The 12,338-nt window shown below is 47.6% G+C and overlaps 1 protein-coding gene across 3 annotated transcripts in view; it reads right to left on the minus strand.

Moving 5' to 3' along the window:
- TMEM129 (transmembrane protein 129, E3 ubiquitin ligase) overlaps nt 1–6,819 on the minus strand; it is a 36,717-nt gene extending 29,898 nt beyond the window's left edge. For 2 of the 3 annotated variants that reach the window (XM_074821923.1, XM_074821922.1), the window contains exons 1-3: nt 6,577–6,819; nt 5,270–5,744; nt 2,784–2,943 (exon numbers count right to left, since the gene is read on the minus strand). In XM_074821923.1, coding sequence (XP_074678024.1) covers nt 2,784–2,943; nt 5,270–5,744; nt 6,577–6,781 — 840 coding nt within the window. In that variant the 5' untranslated portion in view covers nt 6,782–6,819. The remainder of the gene's footprint in view (nt 1–2,783; nt 2,944–5,269; nt 5,745–6,576) is intronic. The other variant, XM_074821924.1, reaches the window with a different exon arrangement.
- Nucleotides 6,820–12,338: the final 5,519 nt, after the last annotated feature.

The following is a 12,338-nucleotide window of genomic DNA, read 5'->3' on the forward strand; positions in this document are numbered from 1 at the left end:
TGTGGGAAAGATGATGCGTCATGATACTGAGTCCCTTTTCATCCCTATATAGTATCAGGCCTCTACCACCTCCCTCCTTCACTCCTCATTGAGGTCCAGCTTCTGCCTTAGTAAAAAAGAAAAACCAGTTTATTCACAGTCAATTAAGATTTAACAATAGTTCTTGCTTGGCTTGCAAATATACGTACAGTGCCCACAGATGTAAATAAAACCTGATTTGAAAGACGACAGGCAACCTTCTCTTGCCAGGAACGTGAGAGTCCTAATTCTACCAGCAGTCCATAATTGCCCTCATTCCACTTCCTTCGTGCACCTACAGGAATCATAGAATGGTCTGGCTTGGAAGGGACCTTTAAAGGTCATCTAGTCCAACCCCCTGCAATGAGCAGGGACACCTTCCACTAGATCAGGTTGCTCAAAGCCCCATGCAACCTGACCTTGAATGTTTCCAGGGATGGGGCATCTACCACCTCTCTGGGCAACGTGTTCCAGTGTTTCACCACCATCATTGTAAACCAACTTCTTCCATATATCTAGTCTAAATCTATGCTCTTTTAGTTTAAAACTATTGCCCATTCTCCTATTGCTACAGGCCTTGCTAAGAAGTCTGTCCCCATCTTTCTTTTAAGCCCCCTTTAAGTATTGAAAGGCCGCAGTAAGGTCTCCCTGGAGCCTTCTCTTCTCCAGGCTGAAGAATCCCAGCTCTCTCAGCCTTTCCTCATAGCAGAGGTGTTCCATCCCTCTGATCATTTTTGTGGCCTCCTCTGGACCTGCTCCAACAGGTCCATGTGTCTCCTGTGCTGAGGATCCCACCGCTGAACACAGTGCAGAGTAGAGGGGGAGATGCCCCTCCCTTGACCTGCTGGTCACACTTCTCTTGATGCAGCCCAGGATATGGTTGGCATTCTGGGCTGTGAGCACACATTGCTGCTCATGTCCAGCTTTTCATCCACCAGCACCCCCAAGACCTTCTCAATCCTTGCACCCCTCATCCTGTATTGATACCAGGGGTTGCCCTCGCTCAGGTGCAGGACCTTGCACTTGGCCTTGCTGAACTTCATGAGGTTCACGTGGGCCCACTTCTTGAGCTTTTCCAGGTCCCTCTGGATGGCATCCCATCCCTCTGGTGTGTCAACTGCACCACTCTGCTTGGTGTCATCTGCAAATTTGCTGAGGGTACACTTGATCCCACTGTCCATGTGATTGATGAAGATATTAAACAGTACTGGTCCCAATATGGACCCCTGAGGAACACCACTTGTCACTGATCTCCATCCAGATGGCCACTAAGCCACTTACTACTCTCTGGATGCGACTATCCAGGAAATCCAACAGATCTTATATAACTGGCATATGTCACCCTCTGGACTTGCTCCTTAAGATGTTGGTATTTCCTAACTTTCTCAGCTGCTGCATCAGCAAGCGATGATGGTTTACTCTCATATCTAACAGTTAAGTTCACCACAAAAGCCTGACCTCCATTGACAAATATCAGGTCAGGTTTATATAATTCATTTTGATGATCTTTTAAAAGTGGTTCCTGAAATATTACCCATTCTTTCTTTTTAGCTTCCTCTGCCAACAGTTCACATAGTTGGTTGTGTCTCTTTATTCCAGCATCTTGAACTGCAGGGCAATATCCAATATGTGAGCAAATCTCACTCTGCTGTACAATCCCAACAGTTCTTCATTTGAGTGTCCTGCCTACCTCTTGCCAAAAACTCTCTCTCTCTTGCCAAAATAACTTCTGGTAGTTTGTATTGCTATTATTGTCTTTTTATATATTTGAGTCTGTTTTTTGGCCCAATCAGTATATCTCACTGTAAACCATACCAAATATCTTGCTACTGATTGCATGGACTTACCTTATAATTAACCTTAATTAATTTTGTATTTATCGCTTAATCCTCCAGTAGACAACATGATGCTATTAGCGCCTTGTATTTATAGCACAGAGGCAAGAGGTGACTGTACCACCACCCTGTGAAGTAAAGTGAATTGACTGTAGTTATGGGTGGAGCGTGACGGATACACCCACCCTGACTGAGTGAACAGCACTTTGGTTCAGGCTTCACCAACAAGGAGGCCTGACTGGAGTCAGCCCTGCTGTGCAGACCTTGAGAAATTGTGCTAGGCCAGATCTTCTCACGACATTAAGGAATCGAGGCCATGTCTTATCAGGAGCTAATGGTGCCAGCCTGAGCTGGAACTAGAGGAAACTAAAACTGCTACTGCTGCACACCTGCACATACACCAAGGGGAGTTTGACTACGAGTCAATCACTTTACGCTATAAATATCCGTAGCCCCCTGAGCCCACTGAGCTCTCCTGGACGGCAGCAGACTGCACAGTGGTGATGTCCCCTTGGGTAAGATGCCTCTCAAGGTTACTCCTCAAGGTTGAGAGATCCCTTACCCAGCATCTGTTATCTACAGCGAGGTAAGTGACATTTATATTAGATCTAAAGCATATTGTATGCAAGCTAGCTGAATTATTAGAAGTGTAGTAAGTGGTAGAGTGTCTGACTGCTGTTCAATTACCATTTAATTACCATTTGATTACTGTTTAATTACCATTTAATAATTATCATTTAATCATCATTCAATCATCATTTAATCAGTGTTTAATAAAACCTTTTGGTTAACCCCACAACAATGACTTCTCTTAGTAATTCACCAGCGACAGCCCTAAGCAAACAGTTATCAATTACACAGTAATCACAGGCTCACCTATAATATTGAAAAGTGTAATTATCACAGTCTCACATGGATAGAAAGTCTCACCTGAGTGCTTGGAACAGAATACGTCTGATTAATTTCCACCAGAGATGTAAAGGTTTCTAGAAATAAATCACTAAGGCTTTGATGGATCACAACATTAGCTGCATTGCTGATGGGAGCACGGAGCTTTTCTCGGAGCTCCCCATACTCCGTGGAGTTCAACCTGAAGAAGAAAAGATGGAACAAAACGTTACCGTGATTATCCATTCAAATACCTTGGTAGTACATCGCAGAGGTTAACATCAGAGAAGTGAATCCACAGAAAAGCTACTTAAGTTGGTACACGCTAGTCAGAATAAATACACAGTGAGCATTCTGTTTTCCAGTTGTTGTTTTTGACAAAACTTCTGTCCTTAGGAGGATAGAACATGCTGTCCTCCTTCATACCTGTGTCAGATTGCTGACAGGATATGCCAGAGATTAGCTAAAACTTCATACAAAAGTAAAGGCTTTTGAAATAATCAGCATGAAGAAAAGCAATACAGGTACATAAACCATGCCTTAACTGTAAAGTACTGCATGCACAATTCCTGTCCACCTTTTTATTGCCTATTTACTTAGGCTGTATCTAAATTGTAGTTTATAAACTCTTGAGGACAGAAATTAAGAGTTATATCACGCGGCATGTATCACAAGGTGATATAGTACATAAAAGTATCAGAAGAATGTCAATCAGCATCAGTTTCTGTGATTTTATGTGACAATTTTAGATAAAACCTGAAATTTCACAAGGGTTACAGCTGCTGAATGTGACTTTCACTTTGATTTAAGACTGTAACAAGCTGCGTTAGACCTCAAGCGGCAGGAGACCTTGTGCAGATCCTGTAGTGACACATGACCTTTGTTACCCCTTTTTAATGTCACAGTTTTGAACTGCAGATTCAGAACCTCCCAGCTCACTGTTTCCACTCATTAAACATCTTTCATGCGGAAGCCCTGGGAACATCGCCCTGAAATTCCTCGTCCTTCCTACCACTCGCTAAGTTCCCGGAGCCCAGTACAATGCTATGCTGGCTTAGCTTTAGCTGCTGGTGGTCTCCATTGTTTTAACTACTATAGGATAATGTTGTTTGTTAACAGATGCTATCTGTGCAAATAACAGAGACCTTTCTATCCAGAGGAAAATTCACATTGAACACGCCGGGAAACGTGGCCTGCCTGCACAAAAGCATTTTTCTTCCAGAAATATCTCACCGTATCTAATTCTGATTCTGGATATATACAACGATCCTATATCCTTAACAGGGGAATTTTGCGCTATACCACTTTTCTTAAATCCTGTATGACTGCATCCTAGCAGAGATTTGCTATTTCTGACACATCTTATTATAAGAACTTTTAAACACTGTTCTCAGTGCTGTTCTGTTTAGCCACAAAATAAAGTTTTGGGGGTTGGATTTTTTTTCCCTAAAAGGAATTGTCAAAGAAGCCATGATTTTCTCAGCTGGGGATGTAGTTTTATCACTGGCATTGAAGCACGCACAGAAGAACATCATTAGTTGTCTAATACTTATTTGGTCACCATTCTCGCAGGTCTATATAATTCTCCTCTTTTCTTCGGATTGTCACGCTTACCTTAACTAACCTCTTGTACTGAGCTCTGTTCACCTGGATATCTAACACAATCACCTCTATGCCTTCCTCATGCTTGCCAGGACCCCTCTGCTCACCTACAAGTCTGGTGATCTGCCTACTTTTAATTACATAGTAAATAAATGCTGCTGACCTACAAATTTACAGCAAACATACATTCAAATGGCTTTTCAAATATATTGTTTTAGGAGCACTAACATGGCTTTGGGCACTCCTTTTTAATGACACAATGACAACAAAGACTTTAGCACCCTTCTACTCAGTGTTACAGGTTTCTGCAGAACTTGTACTTTTGCCTAGCTACACAGAGAGACTGCTGAGAAAAATAGCACGGGCCCTTGGAAAGCAAGCCCTAACAGTTCACAGCATGTTTGCTATGATTTACTGCTATGAGAACACATAAATCAGAAATGGACCAAAATTACTTCCTTGCTTTAAGGGCAGTTGGCTTGCAGTAGCTCAGCAAGAACTCTTCTGAGCTGTGACAAAATTATGAGCCTTAAGCAGAATTAAAAAAAAAAAGTCATGGGTGAACAACAGCCAGTTACAGTTTGGAAGACCAAAGATTCTCCTTCATTCTTGTTCTCCATCTTTCACCCAAGTTTTTCAAGTTACTTCTTTCTGCACCCAGCACAATCCTCTTCCTAACAATGGATCAAACAGGGCAGTCCCTCTGTTTAACCATTGTGCATCCAATACTGCGGGTGTATGAATCTTTCTAAACAACCTTTCTCCATTGCACTGCGTGGCAGAACTGCACATACAGCATCTCTGAACACCAAGCAGGGAGCAAAAAGGAAGGGACAAGGCCCAAGGAGTCTTCAGATCTGCCGCAAAAGCACTCCATTAGCATCATCAAATAGCATATATATAACATAACAGGGTAGTTGTTTTACCGGATATCAAATGCCTTCACATAGGGATTAATACTGGCAACACGGATGGTGAGGAACTGCACAGGCACGTTGGAGTCCGGGGTGAGTTCATGCTGTCTGGAGTCTGTCACCGTCAAATGAATGTCCTGCTGCTGGGCAACATGTAAACAGTAGGTGGTCACTTTAATCACCCATGTGTCCGTAACAATCACCCTCGCTCCTGGGGCTCCTGTAGCAAATTTGTCGATTCTCCTAAATTCTGTATTGATGGAAGAAGCTACTGCCCTCCAGCCTGACTGTGGGAGAGCATGAACAGCGAGTGTTCGGGCTAATGGATGATTATTCCAACCTTTCCGTGACCAGTAATATGCCAGGGCACTGGTGACTGCTGGAAAGAGAACAGCGAAGAAAAAGAAAGTTTTCCATCCTTTTGAAGCCAGGTAGAAAAAGCAAAGATGTTTTTCAGGTGCAGCAAAGCACATTCCAAGGTAATAACCTGCAGGGAAGAAGACTTACTTTAAGAAAGCAATTAAGTACACGCATAAACACATACCCCTGAATCTTATAGTTATCTAAGCAGTGAGCTCACCTCCAGGAGAGCTACTGTACTTCTGGATGACAACTCAAATTCCAGTCTCTCATCCTAAGCAACCTCAGCTAAATTCTTACCTGTCACTGATTTTTAACAGAATTACACAGCTAAATGAAGCTGACTTGAATTTGTAGGTTGAATAAAACTACCTGTAAGGTGCCACGTTTACCAGAATTATATACCTTAAAGGAAGCTGATTGGAATTTGCTGGTTGAATAAAATTACCTGTAAGATGCCACTTTTACCAGAATTATATACCTTAAAGGAAGCTGATTGGAATTTGCTGGTTGAATAAAATTACCTGTAAGATGCCACTTTTACCAGAATTATGTACCTAAAGGAAGCTGATCGGAATTTACTGGTTGAATAAAATTACCGGGAAGATGCCACTTAAGTTTCAACAGAATTACATGGCTAAAGGAGGCTGATGTGAATTCGCTGGTTAAATAAAATGCTATTCCTTTGTAACGCCATGTACTCCGATGCAGCCAACCAGTCACCAAGCTTCGGGTGTCCCTTACGCAGGAGCTCGAGCGATACTAAAACACTCCTATTTCCAAGCCGCCTACTGTGACCTGAACCACCCGCACCTGCCTGCGCCGACACGCAGACACCGGCGGGAACCCCCTTGCCCCGCCGGGCACATCAGGCTGCCGAGCCCAGGCTCGCCGGGGCCGCGGGTTCGCCTCCCCCTCCCCCGCCCGGTGCATCCCGCCCGCCGCCGGCCGGGGCTCACCCAGGGGCAGGAGGGAGTGGGCCAGCAGCGTGCCGGTGCTGCGCCGCAGGTGGTACTGCACGAAGGCCGCGTCCTCGCTGCCCAGCCAGGCGGCCAGCAGGCTCTGCACCGTCAGCCCCGCCGAGCGCACCTCGTCGGGCGGGAAGACGAAGCAGACGGCGAACACCAGGTAGGCCAGCGTGAAGGTCACCGCCGGGCTCTCCATGCTGCGCCCCGCCGGGCACGGCCCGCTCCCGCCGCCGCCCCGCGGCTCCCTGGGAGCGGTAGTTCCCGCCGCAGCCCCGGATGGGCGGTGCGGCCGCGGACGGGGCCGGCCCGGCGCTTGCCCGGCTGGCGGTTCCGCTGGGGCGGAGCCGGCCGCGGGAGCACAGCGGGTTGTCGGGGGGCGGCGGGCCCGGCCCCCCCCGGCCAGGGCCCCGCTCCAGCGGGGTACCGGCCCCCTCACTCGCCCCGGAGCTGGCCAGGACTCGAATCTCCCAGTAGCGCACCCCCTCCGTGGCCTCACGCTTTATAAACTTCCACAGGCCTGGCCAAAGCATCCGATTCCTGTTCTAGACTTCAAAGAGCTCGGCTGGGTGAGCGCAGCATCCTTCTGAAGTTGACAAACGGCCCGTTTTACGAACAGTCTGGGAAAACTCTGCTTTGTTTTTCCTGGTGTGCTTTATGTAATAATTTCTTCAGGGAATGATAGGACAGGGATGTAAGATCTTAAAAGGCCTTAAAGGGAGATGGTACTCGGCACTGGTGAGGCCGCACCTCGATTACTGGGTTCAGTTTTGGGCCCCTCACTACAAAAAGGACATCGAATGACTCGAGCGTGTCCAGAGAAGGGCAACGAAGCTGGTGCAGGGTCTGGAGCACATGTCGTACGAGGAGCGGCTGAGGGAACTGGGGTTGTTTAGTCTGGAGAAGAGGAGGCTGAGGGGAGACCTCATCGCCCTCTACAACTACCTGAAAGGAGGGTGCAGAGAGAGGGGGATGAGTCTCTTTAACCGAGTAATAAGCAATAGAGCAAGAGGGAATGGCCTCAAGTTGCGCCAGGGAAGGTTTAGACTGGATATTAGGAAGTATTTCTTTACAGAAGGGGTTGTTAGGCGTTGGAATGGGCTGCCCAGGGAGGTGGTGGAGTCCCCATCCCTGGAGGGGTTTAAGAGTCGGGTCAACATAGCACTGAGGGATATGGTGTAGTTGGGAACTGTTAATGTTGGTTGATGGTTGGACTGGATGATCTTCAAGGTCCCTTCCAACCTAGATGATTCTGTGATTCTGTGATTGGATTTCAAGATACCTTTGTAACGCTCCCAAACACAGTAAAGGGAGAGGCCTGACAGGGATCTCTGGTTACTATCAAAGTACAAATAATAACTAATAGCTACAAGAATTGCTGTTTCTCTTAGAATACAACAAACCCCCTGCTTACACTCTGTAATAACCATAAACTGCCGTGTTTATCTCTTTTAGAGAAAGGGGAAATTGCATAACTGGGAAAGCACAGCGGAGAAAGCAGCACGCAATGTTATACACTACTACTGATGGGGAACTAAGTCAATAGGAAATGCCGCCCCCGGAATGTGAAATCTTAGCTGGCAGATGGCTGATGTGTTACTGTTGTTGCTGGAGATGGGGATTCGTGGTGGTTTACTGACTCTTGAATAACAGTTGCATCAGTAAAATTATGCTTGGATTATGGGCATTTTATTTCCTTCTAAAAGACATTGTTGTTAGCAAGTTTATGGTTTTTCAGTCATTTCATTTTTGCTAATGACTCGGTTTTAATTTGCAGAATGGACTACGTCGTTCAATAATAAAAATTAGGTTGTGAAGCATTAAGTGTTCTTTCTGTGGTTTTACTCAGAAGATTGTTGAGGCAGATTACTGAGATGTGGATGTTCTCAGGGCTACAGGGGACTGATGGGTTTATGTTGTGAGGGGGGAAGAGAGGCAAAATGGGACAGCTACATGGGACAGTTGTGCAAAAGTCCTGAAGATGGTGGAAATTCACATGATTTATCAACATGGATCTCTGAATGGAACCAAAATTTAAATGTGGACCTTCTTCTTCCAAAAGCTTTCCAGCTTCTGAGCTGATCCTGCATTAACTCCCACATCAGCATGTTTCATTTCCTTTGAAGAGTCCTAACGGTATCAACACTGTTTCATGAACTTGCCACAGGACCAAGTCTCAGGGAACACTCCAGACCTCTTTTACAAAGCCTGGGCCCAGACCCAATTCATCTGTAGCAGGCACCTACAAGAATATTGGAGTCCACATCTCAAATTCTGGCCCGATTTTGCTTTGTGTGGAAGTCAGTGTGTGTGTGGCACAAAGCAGTGAGAAAGGGCAAGTGCCTGCCTGGCCTTCCCCTGGCCATAAAGCAAAGGCAATGGGGATGTGATGGGGAAGCTGATGCCCTGGAGTACACTGGTGTCCGTAAAAATCCGTATGGGGCTTCAACACTTTGTCCCAGACTTCTTATTTCACTCCTTCCACTGCAAAAAGGTTTTCAACTTTGCTTTTCTAAAATTTCATGCTAAAGGGTGGCATCGGAGAAGGCTGAGGGGAGACCTCATCGCTCTCTACAGCTCCCTGAAAGGACACTGTAGAGAGGTTGGTGCTGGTCTCTTCTCACAGGTGATTAGTGACAGAACAAGAGGGAACGGCTTTAAACTGCAACAGGGGAGGTTCAGACTGGACATTAGGAAAAAAATTTTCACAGAAAGAATGGCCAGACAGTGGAATAGGCTGCCCAGGGAGGGGGTGGAGTCACCATCCCTGGATGTGTTTAAGGGTCGTTTAGGTGAGATGTTGGGGGATATGGAGTAGGGCTGATGGTTGGACTCGATGATCCCAAGGGTCTTTTCCAACCTGAATGATTCCGTGATTATTTACCTCAGGATTCACAGACACAAGTTTTCTGTCCCCAGAAACAATTTTAAGTCCTGTGGGGCCTGATATTGGACTAGTAGTAACACCACTGATACTTCCCGTGGCTCTTACCGAAAAAAACACAAAACACAGAATTTTTCCCCAAAAGCCAGTTAGCGCTTCCCCAGGCGCGTGTCCGCAGCGGGACTTCGCTGCCGGCCGCCCCCGGGCTGAACCGTTCCACCGCCATTGGCGCCAGCGCGGCGCCATGGCGGACCGCTGCGCACTACCCTTCCCGATAGGCCCCGCGAGAGAGCGGCTGTCCCCGCCCCCCTGCAGAGCGCCTCTGATTGGCTGACGTTCCGAATGCCTCTTTCTCATTCGCGGGCCCGGGCTGCCGTTGAAATTTGAAATCCTGTGGCGGCGGAGGGGGCGCTGCTCGCGGTGGCTGTAGCGGCGGGGAGCTTGCTCCGGCCGGGTCCCGAGCACCGCCTCAGCCGAGCGTTCTGTGGGGTCCCACCCGGGCTCCGCCGGCAGGTAGGGGCCCTTTGGGGGGGTGCTGGGGAGCGGGCAGCTTCGATTGTCTACGGAGCTGCGGGCTACTTCACTGAGTTAGGGTGGTGGGGGGAGCTCCGGGGCCCCCTCTGTGAATTTGGGGGTGGTGTGGATCTGGAGGGGGGGACATAAGCTCGGGGACCCCTGCTGTGAGCTTGGGGGTGGTGTGGGGCTGAAGGGGAAGGGAACACAGGCTCGGGGGCCCCCTCTGTGGATGTGGGGGTGGTGTGGGGCTGAGGGGGGGAAACGAGCTCGGGGACTCCCTCTGTGAGCTTGGGGGTGGTGTAGGGCTGGGGGGAGACACAGTGTCGGGGACCCCTCTCTGAGCTTGGGTGTGGTGTGGGGCTGGAAGGGGGTGGACATAGGCTCGGGGACCCCCTCTGTGAACTTGGGGGTGGTGTAGGTCTGGGGGAGGGACATATGGGTTCGGGGACCCCTTTCGTGAACTGGAGGGTGGTGTGAGGGTGGGAGGACCCCCTGTTGAGGTGTCTCGGAGCACTTTTGTGAGTTTAGGACTAAGAGACTTGGGGGGAACTTCTGTGAGTTTGGGGATCAAGCGGAGCTAGGAGCTTGGAGTAATGAGAGGGGTTGGGGGTGATGGGTGTGGGGCTCAGGGACTCCCCCATGAATTCGGGGACAGGGTGGGGCTCTTGACGATTTTGGGAGCATCTCAGTGTGTTCTGAGGGTGATAAGGGGCTGATGGGGTCTCAGGATCGCCTCCGAGTATTGGGGGGGTGGCGAAATATACGTGGGCACTTCTGTGAGCCTGGGGGCTGTATGGGGCAGCGGGAGGCTCAGGCAGCCTAGGTGGCCGGGGGGTGTTGAGGACACCCCGCTGCCTTCCGAGGTGGGTGATGTGGGGCTCCTGTGGCCTGGGGTGACTCGGGAGTGTTGGGGGCACCCCGATGAATTGGAGGGCAGGGGAGGGTGGGGTTTTTTGTTTGTGTTTCTTTTTTTACTTAAAGCATGGCTAGGTGCGATAATGGGCAGGGACAGTGCTTCCTCGGAGAGCCTGCGAAGCCTTCCCCGCCCTTGCTGCCCCTCCTCTCCCCTACCCGGCGCGGAGGAGCCCCCCCACCGCCGGCTGCCGCCCTGAGTGGCTGCCTCTGACTCAGCCGCTGAAGGCCAAGGCCATCTTTTGTTCCCCTGCAACGAGCTGCGGGCCCCGAGTGCCTGCTCCGGGGGTTAACGAGGCCGGCTGGGCTGGGGCTCGGCATCTGCTGCCTCCCAAGCTTGGTTTTGGCTAAAACTGCTGCGAACCCGCTTTTCTCAAATGGTCTGTTGAGAGTCGAGTGACTTAAGTAGTCAGGGGAAGGTCGTGATTATGAAGGAGCTGGATAACTAAAAGAGTGTTTGTTTGTTCTAAATTGAGATCTTTGCCCTAAAAAAAAAATACAGAGAAGTTAGCTCTGTATCAGTTTGTATGGAAACATTCACAGCACATACGGAGTTACTCTGAGCATCTTAGCTGCTGGAGGAGGTCAGAAGGATAATCAAGTAGAAAAATTGCATCTTTGTCCTGCATGTTCAGTGGCTTTTGAGACTACATGGGTGTTCTGGATATTGTACCCCAGTGATCATTAAACAACAGGTAATTGCAGTGAAGCCCTCAATTTACAAATGCTAGGTACCAGAGGTTTAGTTCTCTGATGTCATTGAATTTATGTTCATTCTCAAATACAGAATGGCCAACTGCTGCTTGTGACTGGATAAATATTATTCTAAAATGTAGAGCAACTTTGGCCATAGTGGAAAAACTTGCTGCCTCTCACAATGCTTTCATGCATTGGACACTGACCACTTTAAAAAAAACCCATGTATCTAATAAAGCTTCCCTTCCCCTTTCACTTTATCACAGCAAGTAGCTAATGAACTTGTAAAATAGAATTTAGATCAAATCTTGGTTGCAAATGTTTTAAATAAATGCTTTATTACTTCTAATGATTTAATCCTAGAAAGAAGTTTGATTTTTAGATTTAATATCTAAAATGCTAGACAAATGTGCTGTATGTATATGCCAATTTATTGGGTATTTTAATGATCTGAATTTGGTTTAGCAATGGTGCACAGGTAGCTCAAAGACAAACCTGAAAAAGTCTCCAAATGAACCTCCCCTGCTTATGGAGCTTGTTTTAGAAGGTGTTGACAACTTTTCCATGTCCTAGGCTTTGTTTCTAAAGCAATTATAGTGAACAACTACAGTTTGTAAAGATTCACCTGACCTGTTGGTCTCAAGTTTAGTTTGGAATGAAGGAAAGCCATGAAGTTCACTTCCAGTTATACAAGCTGTTCATGTAAAAATACTTTATGTATAAAATAACTTGGGCTAAGGCATTGAAT

Source organism: Strix aluco, chromosome 4 (genome assembly GCF_031877795.1).
Source record: "Strix aluco isolate bStrAlu1 chromosome 4, bStrAlu1.hap1, whole genome shotgun sequence".
Taxonomy (NCBI): domain Eukaryota; kingdom Metazoa; phylum Chordata; class Aves; order Strigiformes; family Strigidae; genus Strix; species Strix aluco.